The sequence below is a fragment of the Coturnix japonica genome, chromosome 2 (assembly GCF_054131305.1).
Source record: "Coturnix japonica strain WE chromosome 2, WE-NBRP24, whole genome shotgun sequence".
Classification (NCBI taxonomy): domain Eukaryota; kingdom Metazoa; phylum Chordata; class Aves; order Galliformes; family Phasianidae; genus Coturnix; species Coturnix japonica.
In genome coordinates, this window is record NC_140664.1 from 17,622,667 (window position 1) to 17,636,485 (window position 13,819).

Genomic DNA, 13,819 nt, shown 5'->3' on the forward strand with positions numbered 1-13,819 from the left:
AAAATATTAATTGCAATTGTAATATGGCAGTAGGCCTGTAGGCTCTTAAATGTGGGTAAATTTGGGGGCAGTATTTCTTGTATTTATCTTTAAAGGGTGTCTATTAACCTATAAAGTAAAAGCAATGAACAGTAGCCTTTAAACACATTGTCCAGTCACGGCACATGAACCATAATTCTCTAATTCATGTATTAGAAAGATCTCTGTATTTAGGGCCACAAGGAATTCTCATGCCAGATACTGGAGATGATTCTTCTCTTTTCCTCTTGTCTCTTCTCTATTCCTGAAAGGGATACGGTACAGAAAAGTACTGACTCAGGGGAACTGTCACTATTTTAGAGCTGCTGCTACATCTCCCCACTCTTGTCTTTAATGTGGATTGCCAGTTACACAGCCAAGTGTTTATTGGCATGGTCAATTTTTTCCTATTATAACCTATGGAAATCTATGCCAATTGTGTTGCTGAACTCATCTACAGTAGTGATTCTGGCTTTATAGAGGGACACAGGCCCTCTAACTCAAAGGGTTATGAATCAAGGTTACTAGGGTCAGAACCTTTGAAATTTTTTTAACAGAAAATGTGAAGTTTCCCTCAATGTAAATGATACAAATGGTGGGATTTTCTGTTTATTTGTTTTCTAGGATAGGATTCTTTAATTTAAAAATATATGTTCTTACTTGTTAAATGTATTTGATTCCCCCCGTGAGAAATAACTGCATTCTAAGAAGCATAAATATGTTCCTCCATACAGGCAGGTTTTGCTTCAGAAACCTAGAATTATGTTTAAATATACATTTTTACACACAATAGCCCTTCTATTTTTAAGCAGCAGAAATATTCAAGAGAGAAACTAGGCCAACAGAAAAACACCTGTATGGAGGTTTTTTTGTCCTGTATGTAGAAGCACTATAACTTGTTCTGTGCAAGCCATAAGCCAAACAGGCACACAGGGACATTCATCTTTGTAAGACAGATATAGAAAGCATATGATAATTTTGTTCTTTTAGATTTGACAGTCATATATTTCCTGTTACATCCATAGGCATAGGATGATGTATGAGCTTGTAGCAGAAACCAACTCTAATAATCTAAGAATTGGTAGTTCTTCTGTCTCTAAATAACAAAGGAGACTTTTCTTTGTAAGGTGATGGAGGTGAACAATCTCTCTTTGACAGAATGGCAGAACCAGGCATCCAGTACTATCACAATCACTATTACAAGGCAGTGGAACTCACCATTCTGTGTAGACTTCTAGATCTGTAGATCTGTATCTGAGTTTATCGTCTAGTCTCTTTGTAAAGAGAAAAAGGTCCTTCACTGTTCATTTCCACAGCAGGATGTTAAACAGACTGGATAAACTTGTCCAGATCTGTTCTCCATTGGGATGAAATGGATAGTTTCCTTGCAGTGCCATCCCACTTACTTATTACAAGACAGTATGCCTGATTTGGGTTCAGATGTCTACCTTACAGCTACCTTCCACCCAGCCCATCTTTCCCTTTCAGAACTAGAACTTTCTGCTAAGATGGATGCCTGTCTTATGTTTTGCCTCACCAAGAGTATGTCTCCATTATTTTTAATTAATCTGCTACCTTGGAAGAAGAGCAAAGATTTGAGAAGAGTAGGGGGAAAAAAGCAGCAAGATGTATTTATACTTCTAATGATAATTTGAATTTGTGTGGAACCTTTAATAACGGTGTTTAACAATTACTAGAGCCTTGCAATCACATGATATACCTGGGAGGCTAATAAATATCCTGACTGTACACTCATGAGATCTATAAATTCTCAAAGCTCTGAAATCACTTAAGTGTTTGAGTATGTGATGTTGACTCATATTTAACATCCAGTGTTGGCTTAAATTTGTTGCTCAAGGCCAAAGTGACTCAGTTATTACAGAACTGAAATCCAGGGGAAAAGGCTGCCAGCCCTTTGGGCACTGTGGAGGTAGGTGTCCAGGGCTTTTAAATGTCTTTTTCCTCTTGGGATCCTTACTGAGATCAAAGTGGTATAAAACACAGCCCAAAGGAACAAAGTTAGTCATTTTTCTAGCACCAGATGCTTTCACAGTAAGATAACAGCAAGCATTATGAGTTATATAAACACCCATCATGTAAACTGAGCTTTCTAAGCCATGAAAGTATATTAACCATGGAAAAAAATGTATCTTTTCTGTTTCCTACACATTTTTGTTAGATTAAAAATGAGGAAAATTCTCCTGGTACCATTAGCAAATGCTTCTTCATCCCTGTGATGGTGTTTTCTGCTCTCTGTCATGGCTTATATTCCTTACGGGGGAATCCTTAGGATTTTGTTCTTAACAAATGCATACTATCCAACTGCAATGACATTTAAATATTGTGCAGATGTGAAAAAAATTACCTGCATGCCGTGAACTGGAATTTCCACCAAAGCATCTGTTTTATCTCTACATTCTTGAGGCCTGTCAGGTTTGTGAAACTGGTGAAATTTATTGTGCCATGGCTCATGCTGCCCCAGGATATGAACCCTGAGAATCAGTGTGATGCCAAGTTGTTGTCAGCTGCGCTATCCAGGCACCACTACTGAAGTTGACACTGTCATGGTCCGAATCCCTGCTGTTTTATTTTTCTACTTATGGTGGGTACACTGTAATGGTGGGATCTTCACTGGGATCTAATTTTGGAACTCCAGTAATTACTGACAGCAGAACCAAATATGGTAGAACTGCATATATTTAATATAGGAAGTGATTTTAAAACACATTTATTTCAGCGCAGTTCCTCAATTGGAGCATTGGAAGGAGCACTGAATGGTGTCCCAGCCCTGCCTCTTCCTCCAGACCTTAAAACACTTATGAATTTGTCCTTCAGTCTCATCCCAGATACTTGCATGTAGTTCATATCTGCACAAAGTTGTTGCTGGGCCTGTGCTATGACTACTCTCCTAAGTCAACAGCTGCACCACAGTGCCTTGGAAAGCTGGATTAGAGGTGAGTTCTGCAGCCCACACAGTTTTCTTGGTCCTTTCCCTGGAAGCAAAACAACCACTTTCCTGCAGATGTTTGAATCCTGCCTCATTCAGGCACATTCTCCAGTCTCTACTGAGAAAAACGTTGGATTTTATTGACTGTTCTTTCTGTTCTTTGTCCAGTTGGGCAAAATGGACTATCTCTTTATTGCTTTATGAGCTGGCATTGCTGCCTTATACCCTTTATTTTATTTTATTTTATTTTATTTTATTTTATTTTATTTTATTTTATTTTATTTTATTTTATTTTATTTTATTTTATTTTATTTTATTTTTTTCCTAAAGCAGTAGATCCCAGTATAGAGCAGCTGAGGATCTGCTTTGCCGTGGCTGAAGCACAGAACAGCCTCATCCCTGCTCAGCACTTCTCATTGGGGCCCTGCAGGAACAGAAAGGATAAGATTCAGTTAGATAAGGAAAGGAAAGAAGTAGTCATATTTTTGTCACTCTCTCCATGCAGACATAATTTGGGGATTTCTAGAACCCCATTCTCTCTCTTAAGAAGGATTATAAGAGCAGGAATGGCAATTTAGGAGATCCTAGCATACTTGATATTTCTTTCATCCTCATAATCTGACAGAGAAATGTTTGTGTGGCCACAATGGGTTTTATTGCCCAGCTCCCTCTGAAGAGCTGAGGGGCACCGAGCGCTCCTCTCCTGCTGCAGCACCCAGAGCTGAGTCCATCTGCATCACCAGGCGTGCAGCTCTGCAAGGCCACTGGAGGGCAGGGCTTGCATGGCACACAGGCAGGAAGCTGTTCCCGTGCTCAGCTGCAATATAGTCCCATATTTTGAAGCCTGTGCTCACTAAGTTAACAGTAACATCCTCATTCATAGGTCTTACTCCATCAGCAGTGAATAGTGATCCTTTGACCCTTACTTTCTTCATTTGCAGTGTAAAACAGAACTAAAAGAATGACTTTTCTTACTCCTTTGTTTTTTATTTTAAAACATCTGAGCCATTTAGACTGTGATAAAGGCCAAATGAGTCTGTGTCACTAAGCTGACTGAGCAGGGATGGATCAGGGATGGTAGGGTGTAAAGCAGCTCCGAACACAGCACCCTCTGCCTCAGCACACCCAGCTGCCCACATGAAACGAGCACAGGAAAAACAACCCAAAAAACACTATTCCTCTTAGTTATGAAGGAAGCCAAATCCAGGGCCTGGGGTGCTAATGAGGACAGTTCCATAAACACAGTCCTTGGTAGGAAATGGCTTTATTTGTGCTGTGTGTCAGGGTCAGGAGAGCCAACGTGTCGCTCTGAATTATCTTCACAAAGCAATCGGGACAGCCTTTCATTAATTTTGCAAACCAGATTTGAGCCAATTGGGGGATTTTGCACGGTAAATCAAACAGCTCATACACTACTGAAGGGAGCTTAAAAAGAAAGCTGAGCTCTGAAGTGAGCTGGGGAAATGAACAGAACAAAGGGGTCAGAAGTCAAATCCAGACCTCTCCTTAGGCTTTTCAGAGCACTGGGGGTGTGTGATGCGTTTCTGACAGCCCCTAGAGAGGCAGCTAAAGACAATGCTCACTATGAGGAAAGAGGTTAAAAACTTCCATTGAGTCAATAAATGAATAAATAAAACCTTTAATTTCAAACACAGTTCACTTTTACTCAGCGGAAAGAAAAATATATATGTTTTTAATCCATGGGGAAGTATGATGTATTGGAGCAGAAGAGAACATGGCAAAAGAGGAAAGGGGACTCTGAATGATGAAGGCAGGGAAACAGAGCCAAAGTAAAATGCAGGATGTAATAGGGTAGGAAAGAAGAGGCACAGAAATAATTGTGGATGTAATATTGTCTTTTTATTGTAACCTGTAGACTTTTTTACTTTTGTTTGCGTGTTTGTTTTTGTGTTTTTAAGGAAAAGATGAAAAAGAATGTAATCGTGTGGTTGGGGTCTGTGATAAACAGGCAATGGGAAGAACTGAACAACACGCAGAGGAGGCAGATGAAGATCAACAAACCCCCAGACATCTCCAGCTCACAGGACAGAAACAAATGGGAGAAAACACACCTTGTAAGGGCTCCACAGAATGAGGAGTATGTCTCTGCAGTGTCAGGAGAGGCAGACCCACCCTCACAGCTGCACAACAGAAGGACCTCAGTTAGTGGGTGTTCACCTCTCCACCACTGGGCCCAGAAGGAGCAGGCCTTGTACTGTATGTCAGGGCAGGAGCTGTTCTGTCACTGGGATGAACCCCAAAGTCTTTGAGGCCCTAAAGAGGAATTTGTTTTAGAATTCAAAATAATGTGTAGAATATGCAGTTTTTCACAGTCTTTTAGCTTTAGGGAGGCAGGGAAGAGCAAATGTTTCCTCTGCCTGCGGTTCTGCTCCCCTTCAGCACATAGGTATGTGTGTGTGCAGGCATCAAGGTGAGCAGGGCCTTAGTCTGCTTGAGTGCATGACACCAGGATGGCTGTCAGGCAGTATTTGTGTGATGGCACACAAAGCATTCACAAATCAACACAAGTTTCTGCTGCGCATGCTTTATGTTTTCTGCAGAGGTTTCTGTGACAGGCAAGGAGTCACAGAGCAGCTGGGGCTGGCAGCCATCTCTGGGTTAATGCTCTCTGACTCCACTGCTCTGAGTTGCCCAGGGCTGTTCCAGTTATGTTTTGAGGGTCTCCAAGGCTGGAGGCTCCATAACCTCGCCAGATCAGACCACTTTCAAAGTAAAAAAAGTATATATATATATATCATGCTCAGGTGATTGTCCCAGTTATCTCCCTGACCTTTATCTTTGGAAATGGATTCCAGAATCCATCACCTTCCAAGGGTCTGAGGTGAGGAAGAACAACCAGTTATTTCACTTGCCCTCCTTCCTGCCCTTCTTGAAGACTGATGTGACATTCATTTTCTTCCAGTGTTCAGCAATCTCTTCCAGCATCCTTGATGTCTTGTATAGACAATTGGGAATGGCCTCATGTCGGCACAACCAGCTCCATCAGCACCCATGGGTGTATCCTATCACATTCCACAGATTAAAGTATGTCCAGTTTGTTGAAGTGTTCTCTCACGTGGTCGTCTTCCACAGAGACAGAGTAATCTTTGCCCCATACTTGATATTTTTCAGTTTTTCAGGTGGAGAACAGCTTCTGACATTTGCTACTGGAAAGTTTTAAGTATTTATTCATTCAGACAATGGATGGAAGCATATATCCAGCCTTATCCAGAGTTTCACTTGGTCTCATTCACACCATGTTGCCATTTAATGTAGCCTTGTCTTTCTTCCTCATGGTTTCTCTTGCCCTAAGTATTGGGAACCAAAAATTGACCTGAAAATAAAGAAGTATGATTCTTAGGTCATAGTATTTCTGTGTTACAGTTCACTCAGATGCTGTGGTCAGTACTGAAAGCTATTAAAAACAAATAAAAGAAAAAATATGGCCATGTCTGCAACTATATGTAAGTATTTGCTTTCAATATATTCATGTGTATTTTTCCATTTGTACGCATATGTGGATAGATACGGAATCAATGTTTTTACAATTGAAAATTTCTATTTGCAGTTCCAACACCACAGTGCTTTTAAAACAGAAATATAGTACCTTCTGTTTTCCTAAATAACAACATGTTTTGCAGCATAAAGGGTCTGCTCACAAACGCCTGATATTTGCTATTTGCACTGTGGAAATACTCTTTGTACTGGAGGTGCTTATCAGGCCTTTGTGAAAACAAGTTTCTCCTCAAGTTGAACTCAATGGTCTCTTGAGGTCCCTTCTACAATTCTGCAGTTCTGTGATTCTGTTAGAGCTCTTAGTCTTTCCAGCAGGCACTGGTTGGGGTGCATCCATTATGTATGTGTCTAATGCATGTGAATTGAAGGACAGAACACCACGGTTTTGTAATCTAATCTTACCAATAGGCAAGTTGTCTCCAGCCCTTGTGTAGGCAAGCACTGGAGAAAATCTATTAGCACATACTTGAAATTAAGAAGTGTTTAAGCATTTCCTGGATAGGAATCTGCCTACAGTGCTGAGAGCCTGATATTTCCATTGTGCTGACAGCTTACCGTTCTAGCAAACGCATTCTTGACAGCTTTCTGTTGTATCTTTGTTCTTTTCTTGAGTAATTTTGCATGTAAATAATGTATCCTCTTCGTCTCCACCTCAGGATAAAATGAATTTGACACAAGTATTTTGAGTTGGGTCAGGAGGCCAGAGGATAACCCGAAAATGATTAAGAAGAAGATGATTATTCCAAGCTGAAGCCATGTCGTGGAGAGGTGGAGTTCTGGCTGAGGGATGCAGTTATTCTTAAACAAAGAGATCTTCAGAATATCATTCTTTGCAATATGCTTATTGGTGACAATGATAGGATTATTCTTCTGCACAAGAAAAATGGGAAAAGAGAGTTAGTGATAGTACTGGTTCCCTCCTTTCTTAATATTTCTCCTATTGGATATTCACATTTCCTAAGGTCCATTAATTGTCTAATCCATCCAGTGCCTATGAATAACAATATATTTATTAGCTATCTGAAAAATATTTCACACTGCATTTTCTCCATTTCTCCTGGGGCACTGTCCTACAATTACATTCTTAGTAGCTCTGCCAGAAAAATGTTTAGCTGCTCTGGCTGCAGTGGTTTAATTTATTCCCACCCCCACAAATCTGCTCAGATCCCCCATTGGGGAGACATTCTTTGTGAGTAATGCTGTGGAGCAGAGCATGCCTGTCCCTTTGGCTGTGGCTCCACCTATATACATAGCTGTAATGGCAATGGCCCTCTTTCAAGCAAACATATGAATTACAGTGCCACAAAGGAACCATCAGCTTGTTGGCTGTGCTTCTGCTCCTGCAGCTGCTGAAAATGAAGGGAAAGTTTTCAACACTAAGTTAAAATGAGAAATATAAAGTACAGATAAGTAAGTACTTACTTGCTGAGAGAGTCTGAGTTGAATCTCCAGATCTGGTAATTCTTGGAGATGTTTGTTCACATAAATAATTAGCCAATAAAACAAATAATCTACTGCAGCAAACAGAAGCCAGACGCAAAGATGAATAACTACAGGGAGAAAAAAATGCTGCATCTGCTTTCTCTCCTTCCTTGTGAAGCTGAAAGATGGGATTGTGATGTAATTCTTTCTCTCCTTTTTGTTAAGTGGCAGAAGACACGGCCTTTGCTGTTGCTTTTGATGCTCATCAAATGTGATGAACCGTTTTGTGATATAAGTATTCTTAAACTTGGCATTATGAGAGCCCACAAAATGTTTGATAAAAAGCACAGTTCCAAAAGAAATTAAAAGAATCCCCACTATAGGCAATACTTTCTGGCCTATACAGGGCAATATATTCAGCATAAAAGATATCTGGTTAGCAACTCTCTGGATTTCTTGTTTTGTGTCATTCAGTTCTTGTTTGAGTGCGTCATCTGAAATTGAGTAAGATGATGTAAACTCATGCTTTATTGCCACAGCAAGTAGGTCGGTAGGAAGATTGGCCATCTCGTAAATCCATTTTACAGCCTCAATGTAATATTTTATCAAGTCAAATTTCTCATACTCTAAATTGCAGGTTATGCTGTCTGTCAGAACCTTTAGGTTGTGGAAAATGCTTTGGATGTTGCCAGCTACCACAACGCCTGTACCAGCTGTAAGGAGAGCATTCCTTCCCTCCCGTAGCCCGCAGGAGAGAAGGAATAGGGTGCTGAAGCAGCGCAGATGCTTGGAGAAGCAGAGAGCTATGGAGAGTGAGACCCAGATGAGGCCACAAAGCAGCAAGAGACATGTGGGCTGCTCCTTCAGGGAGACATGGATGCTAAGGAAGAGGAGGACGCTTAAGAGGAAGCCAACTGCAGAGCAAATGGCAAAAAGCTGCATCAGGTACTTCCAGCCAGGCTTCCTTTCTGATGCAAACACACCCCAGGCATTCTGGGCTGCCAAGGCAAATAGTCCCATTTTCTTCTGATAGTTGCAGACACTGAAGAAGCTCAAACTAAGGAGAAAGGAAAACAAAAAATGCTGTTAGATACAGGGTCACAGCACTGACAACAAGGCGTATTTGACAGCTTCACATCACGAAAAATAGAGATCTGACTCACATGGCAGCTGAACTGCCTCACTAAGAACCAAATCTGAGTCTCAGTATAGATAGAATCATAGAATCATGGAACTGTTTGAGTTGGAAGGGACCCTTAAAGGTCATCTAGTCCAACTCCCCCTGCAGTGAGCAGGGACACTTAAAGCTGGAGCAGGATGCACAGAGCCCTGTCCAACCTGACCTTGAATGTCTCTGGGGATGGGCATTCACCTCCTCTCTGGGCAACATGTTTCCAGAGTATGCACATGTGTAGGGGATGATTATGGGGAGCAGTGAGATGGGGAGAAGAGAGATGGGGAGCCATGAGATAAGGAAGGAGGATGGAGGTCTTCTCCTTCAGCTGGAGGTAGGTCAGTACAGACTGAGTCTCAGAGGCATCATTCCTTCACCGGGTCTCTCCTGGGACAGCATACTGGCCCACATATATAGTTAACTCTAATTGCTCATTCTTTTCACCTTCTCTGCCTACAGCATGCCCGCACTAGAAATTAATTCAATCTGATGGGAGACTGTATTTGCTCCACGTTCACATCTTTCCTACTTCTTTTGTAATGCATTTATAGTGCATTTTTTTTTTTTCCTAATTTATATGCTTATTAGCCTTTTAACATACTAGAACAAATAAGATACTAATTAAATAAAATAAACTGTTGCAATTTTACCCTGCAATGAGGAACAGTTGCCTTCACAAATACATCCTGAAGATATTACTTTGTCTTTTGTTTAGCTTGAACACAGCAGGTAGCCAGGAACCAAACAATTATTTTATAGACATGCTGCATTTTTCTGGCATTTGACTTTATGAATTCTGCAAGCATTTACTGTGCCATTTCCCCCTTCCTGTCCTTATTACTGTTTACTGGTTTTGTTTTTCTGTCGCCATTGGCTGTGAATGCAACAGGAGCAGAGGGTGAGCAGAGCAGGCAGATCCTCCCCATCAGCTGGGTGCTCTATTTCCCCCATAGGACATCGACAGTAGAAGTAAATATTGAGCGCACAAAGGATAAAAAATGGAGTCCTAAAAAATTATGGAGGCCAAAAATTCTTGTATCAGTAAGGACTTAAAGAAGCTGTGAGTGCTTCAGAAGGGGAAATAACCCTCTGGCTCAGAGTTAGAAATAAATCAGTGAGCTGAGTGGCTCAGTGATAGAGACTAAGTCTGTGCTCAAAGGAAGAGAAACCCTAAGAACTTTCTGGACTGCTTTCTTTTGAAAACTTAAGCCACAAAAACTCACCTAAAGCTGCTGGGTGAATTCTAGCAGGAGGGTGACAGGAACAAAACATTTCAATCGCAGTCTGAAGCAAAGCATTTTTTTCTTCTGTCCTATAGCACGTATCGATGTGGCAGCTGTTACCTTTATTAAGCATAAGGAAAGAATGTGCCTTGAAAAGCAGTTTATTGCTGTTAAGTGCCGAAGTCTTTCCACCATAGTTTTCTTGTGTCATACACCACAGAGGAGAGCTGGAAACTGCCTCTGAACCCGAGTTTCCTGCAGAACCCTAAGGGTTCCTCTGTGTCTTAGTTTCCCTTGCTGAGAAGTGCTTACTCAGGTCTGGAAGTATGATGTTCATCCACCATATGGCATGCTGGCAGGAGTAATTATAAGAACAGATTCTTTCCAACAAGGAGTTTTGTCCATGCTTTTTAAGGCTTGTAATATACTGAGATTAATGCAATATAGTTAAGAGGTATTTAAGTTCCTGCTTATGATATTTTAGATATTGCCTACAGATTTTAAGTAAGTAGAAAAATAAGTGCATAGCATCAAGCATCCTTAGAAAATGTTTTTCCAGCTCAGCCACAGGCTTTCAGCTAAAGCAGGGTCAGTGTTATACAGTGCTTGTTCACACCATGTATGATTTGTTTCCCTGCCAGCTGTAGGTATTTTGTGGTCACTGTCCAAGCATATGGTCATCTTCACTGCTGATTTGACCCTGTCCCAGCCCCTTACTCTGCTGAGCAACCAGAGCTCCATTTCCAATATATGGATTAGCACCAGGTTTGTCTGAGTTAGATCTGCGCCAGTACAGGAAGGAGGCTTAAACATGTGATGGCATTTGTCATGCTTTGCTAAATAAGGTTTGTCCCTGCTGTCTGTCTTCATTTATAACTTATACCAAACACCCAAAATATTTCATGAGAACTATTAAATTACCAAGTCCCATTCTTTTTTTCACTATACACTTCTAGGAAACAGTAGCGTCTCTCATTATATTAAGCAAGGAGTTTGCATGGGTGAGTCACCCATACATTGGAAATGTAGGTCTGGTTGTAATTCCTAAGCAAGCAACAGCCTGGGTAGAGACAGTTTCAGAAATACTCCCTGCAAATATGAGGAGTACCCATGTAACTACAGCAATCATCAGAGCAAGTGGCTATGGCAGAACAAATCCCTAGAAACAGTGAAGCTGAAGCTGGATAGGGCTCTTAGCAAACTGATGTAGCTGTAGGTGTCCCTGTTCACTGCAGGGGAAATGGGCTACATGACCTTTAAGGGTCCCTCCCAACTCAAATAATTCTATGATTGCTAGTGAAGACACAGCTCTCCACAGGACAGCCTTATTTGAAAGCGCTCAGTGGGAGAGTGGCTGTGCAGCCAGCCCCTGCTTGTGCTGTGCCCTGATCTCAGAGCACAAGTCACTAGAAAAGGGAGGGATCAGGTAGAATGGGAGACTTAGATCTTGGTGGTAAAGTGTCAGCTACACAGTGCTCTTTGCCTCATAAGTCTGATTTGGATTTCATACAGGAATTAGGAAAAAGAACACAATAAGAACATAAAAACAAATATTTCCTTTTTTGGCAGTTTCAGCAGCCTGCTTTCCCAGCCTGGATAAGCTGGGAAATTTTCTTGCATTGAAATGTAAGAGAATTACTTCCCTTTTTTGGATACCATCAGAAAAATACAATGATAAACTACTCTTCACAAGAGACAAAAATACAAGAGGGAGTCTCACATTACTTCCCGTGGTTAATGCAGGGCATTCAGCAAAGAAATAAGTCCAATCAAAAATCCATCAAGATGGATGGAACTATCTCAGGGCTTCTTTAGTAGCCTGCCATTTCTTGTGTTCCCATCCTGAGGAAGGAGAGTAAATCGTATTAAACACAACAGACACAGGTGAGGACTGAAATACATTAGCAAATATGTAGAGTTGGGAACTTGAAAGAATAAAGAACATAGACACAGAATTACAATATTGTACAAAAACAACAACAAAAAAAAACCAACAACCAAACACCACCATCAAAAGCAACACAAGTAAAAAAAAGCATAACTGATTGAGATCTCTTTTTCTTCTTTTAAACACTGGATCAGGAAAATTATGAACTCTGTGAGATATTATTGGGTCTTTAAGATGCTACAAATTGGTTAAATGCTATCTAATACTAGATGTCAAAACTGTACTGTCCACATCTCAGCTGCCTGTCTTAACATCAATGAGAAGTGCAGCTTCCCAGAGCCAAACTTCAGACCTGACTTAGAAGCCCCTGCTTGCGTGACATAAATTGCATCCTATCCGAGCTTCTTCCCTATATTTACCTCCAAAATACCCCAGATTACTCAGAGACAGCTATTCAAAGTCAGGTGTATTGAATATCCTATGTTTCTCCTTTGTAAGCACGGCTACTTTTTGGCTGAGCTGAGTGCTCAGAAGAGAAAACAACACGTTGTGAGCAGCTGTAGAATCTGGGGTAGCTACAGAAAGAACAACAAACTTGAAATCATACTTTCTCACAGATGCTGCTGTGGACAGTTTGGAGGACTCGGCACAGCAGACCCACAGACTTCGCTTAAAGCACAGGCAGGAATGAGGGCCAAGTTTCAGAAAATAGAATGGTAGTTTGCATATTGACAAAAACAACTCTAGAATGTAGAAAATACCACTGTCAAGGAGAGCTACACGGTTCCTTCTCCTGTATTTTACATCACTGTATTACAGGCAGAGCCTGAGTCTACTCTGTTTATGAACCTTAGGAATAGACTGTCCAGTCAGTAAGGTGAAAACAACCAACTTAAAGCAAGTTCCTTTACCTTAGAAGAGCTAACCCCCTCCATCTTTACCATGCACTGTTACTTGATATTATCCTAAAGTATTACTTACAGACCTTCCTGTAGAGTGCATGAAGGATCATCTCGGTGCCATGCTTCTTGATTTTGTTGAGGAACCAGGATGGGTGCTAACAAAAAATAACATGAGTAATTCCTTTTCCATACCCTCCCTCGATGAGTCAAGCATACCACAATTTTGAAATTACTCTTTTCTTGACTAAGATTCATAAGGAAGTAACTTATGCACAAGAACAAATATAGTACATAATTTGCAAGTGCCAGTTTCCACTTCTTTGTTTTCTGGCAGAGTAATAGATAGCAGAAAATGAGTTCTGGTCCTAGATTTCAGTGTCTTAAAATTATGTCGAATAATGCCTTATGTCTGCGACATCTCAGCTATTTTGGTGCTTCCCATTGAAACCTGCAGCAATTCAGTGCCCAAAGAACTTTGAAGCTCTAAGCATTTTTACTCTAGAAATGTTCATATAGAGACTTTTGTAAATATTGTGCTTACAAAACAAAAAGGAGCTGTTGGAGAGGGTCCAGAGGAGGCCATAAAGATAAACAGAACTGGAGCATTTCGCCTCTGAAGACAAGTTGAGGGAGTTGGAGTTGTTCGCCCTGGAGAAGAGAAGGCTCCAGGGAGACCTCATTGAGGCTTTCCAGTACTTGAAGAGAGATTATAAACAGGAGGGATTTTTA

The 13,819-nt window shown here is 40.9% G+C and overlaps 1 protein-coding gene across 3 annotated transcripts; it reads right to left on the reverse strand.

Moving 5' to 3' along the window:
- Window positions 1-4,588: 4,588 nt before the first annotated feature.
- DCSTAMP (dendrocyte expressed seven transmembrane protein) lies at window positions 4,589-13,395 on the reverse strand. Of its 3 annotated transcripts, none has more exons than XM_015856036.3 (6): window positions 13,174-13,394; window positions 12,021-12,142; window positions 10,301-10,420; window positions 7,904-8,960; window positions 7,037-7,351; window positions 4,589-6,299 (listed from the first exon to the last, which is right to left on the reverse strand). In XM_015856036.3, the coding sequence occupies exons 4-6, from the start codon at window positions 8,921-8,923 to the stop codon at window positions 6,216-6,218; spliced, it is 1,419 nt and encodes a 472-aa protein (XP_015711522.2). In that variant the 5' UTR covers window positions 8,924-8,960; window positions 10,301-10,420; window positions 12,021-12,142; window positions 13,174-13,394; the 3' UTR covers window positions 4,589-6,215. The 3 variants fall into 3 exon arrangements, with proteins under 3 accessions (XP_015711522.2, XP_032298713.2, XP_085393212.1); XM_032442822.2 differs by having other exon boundaries at window positions 13,170-13,394; XM_085537086.1 differs by lacking the exon at window positions 10,301-10,420 and having other exon boundaries at window positions 13,170-13,395.
- Between the last annotated feature and the right edge of the window lie 424 nt (window positions 13,396-13,819).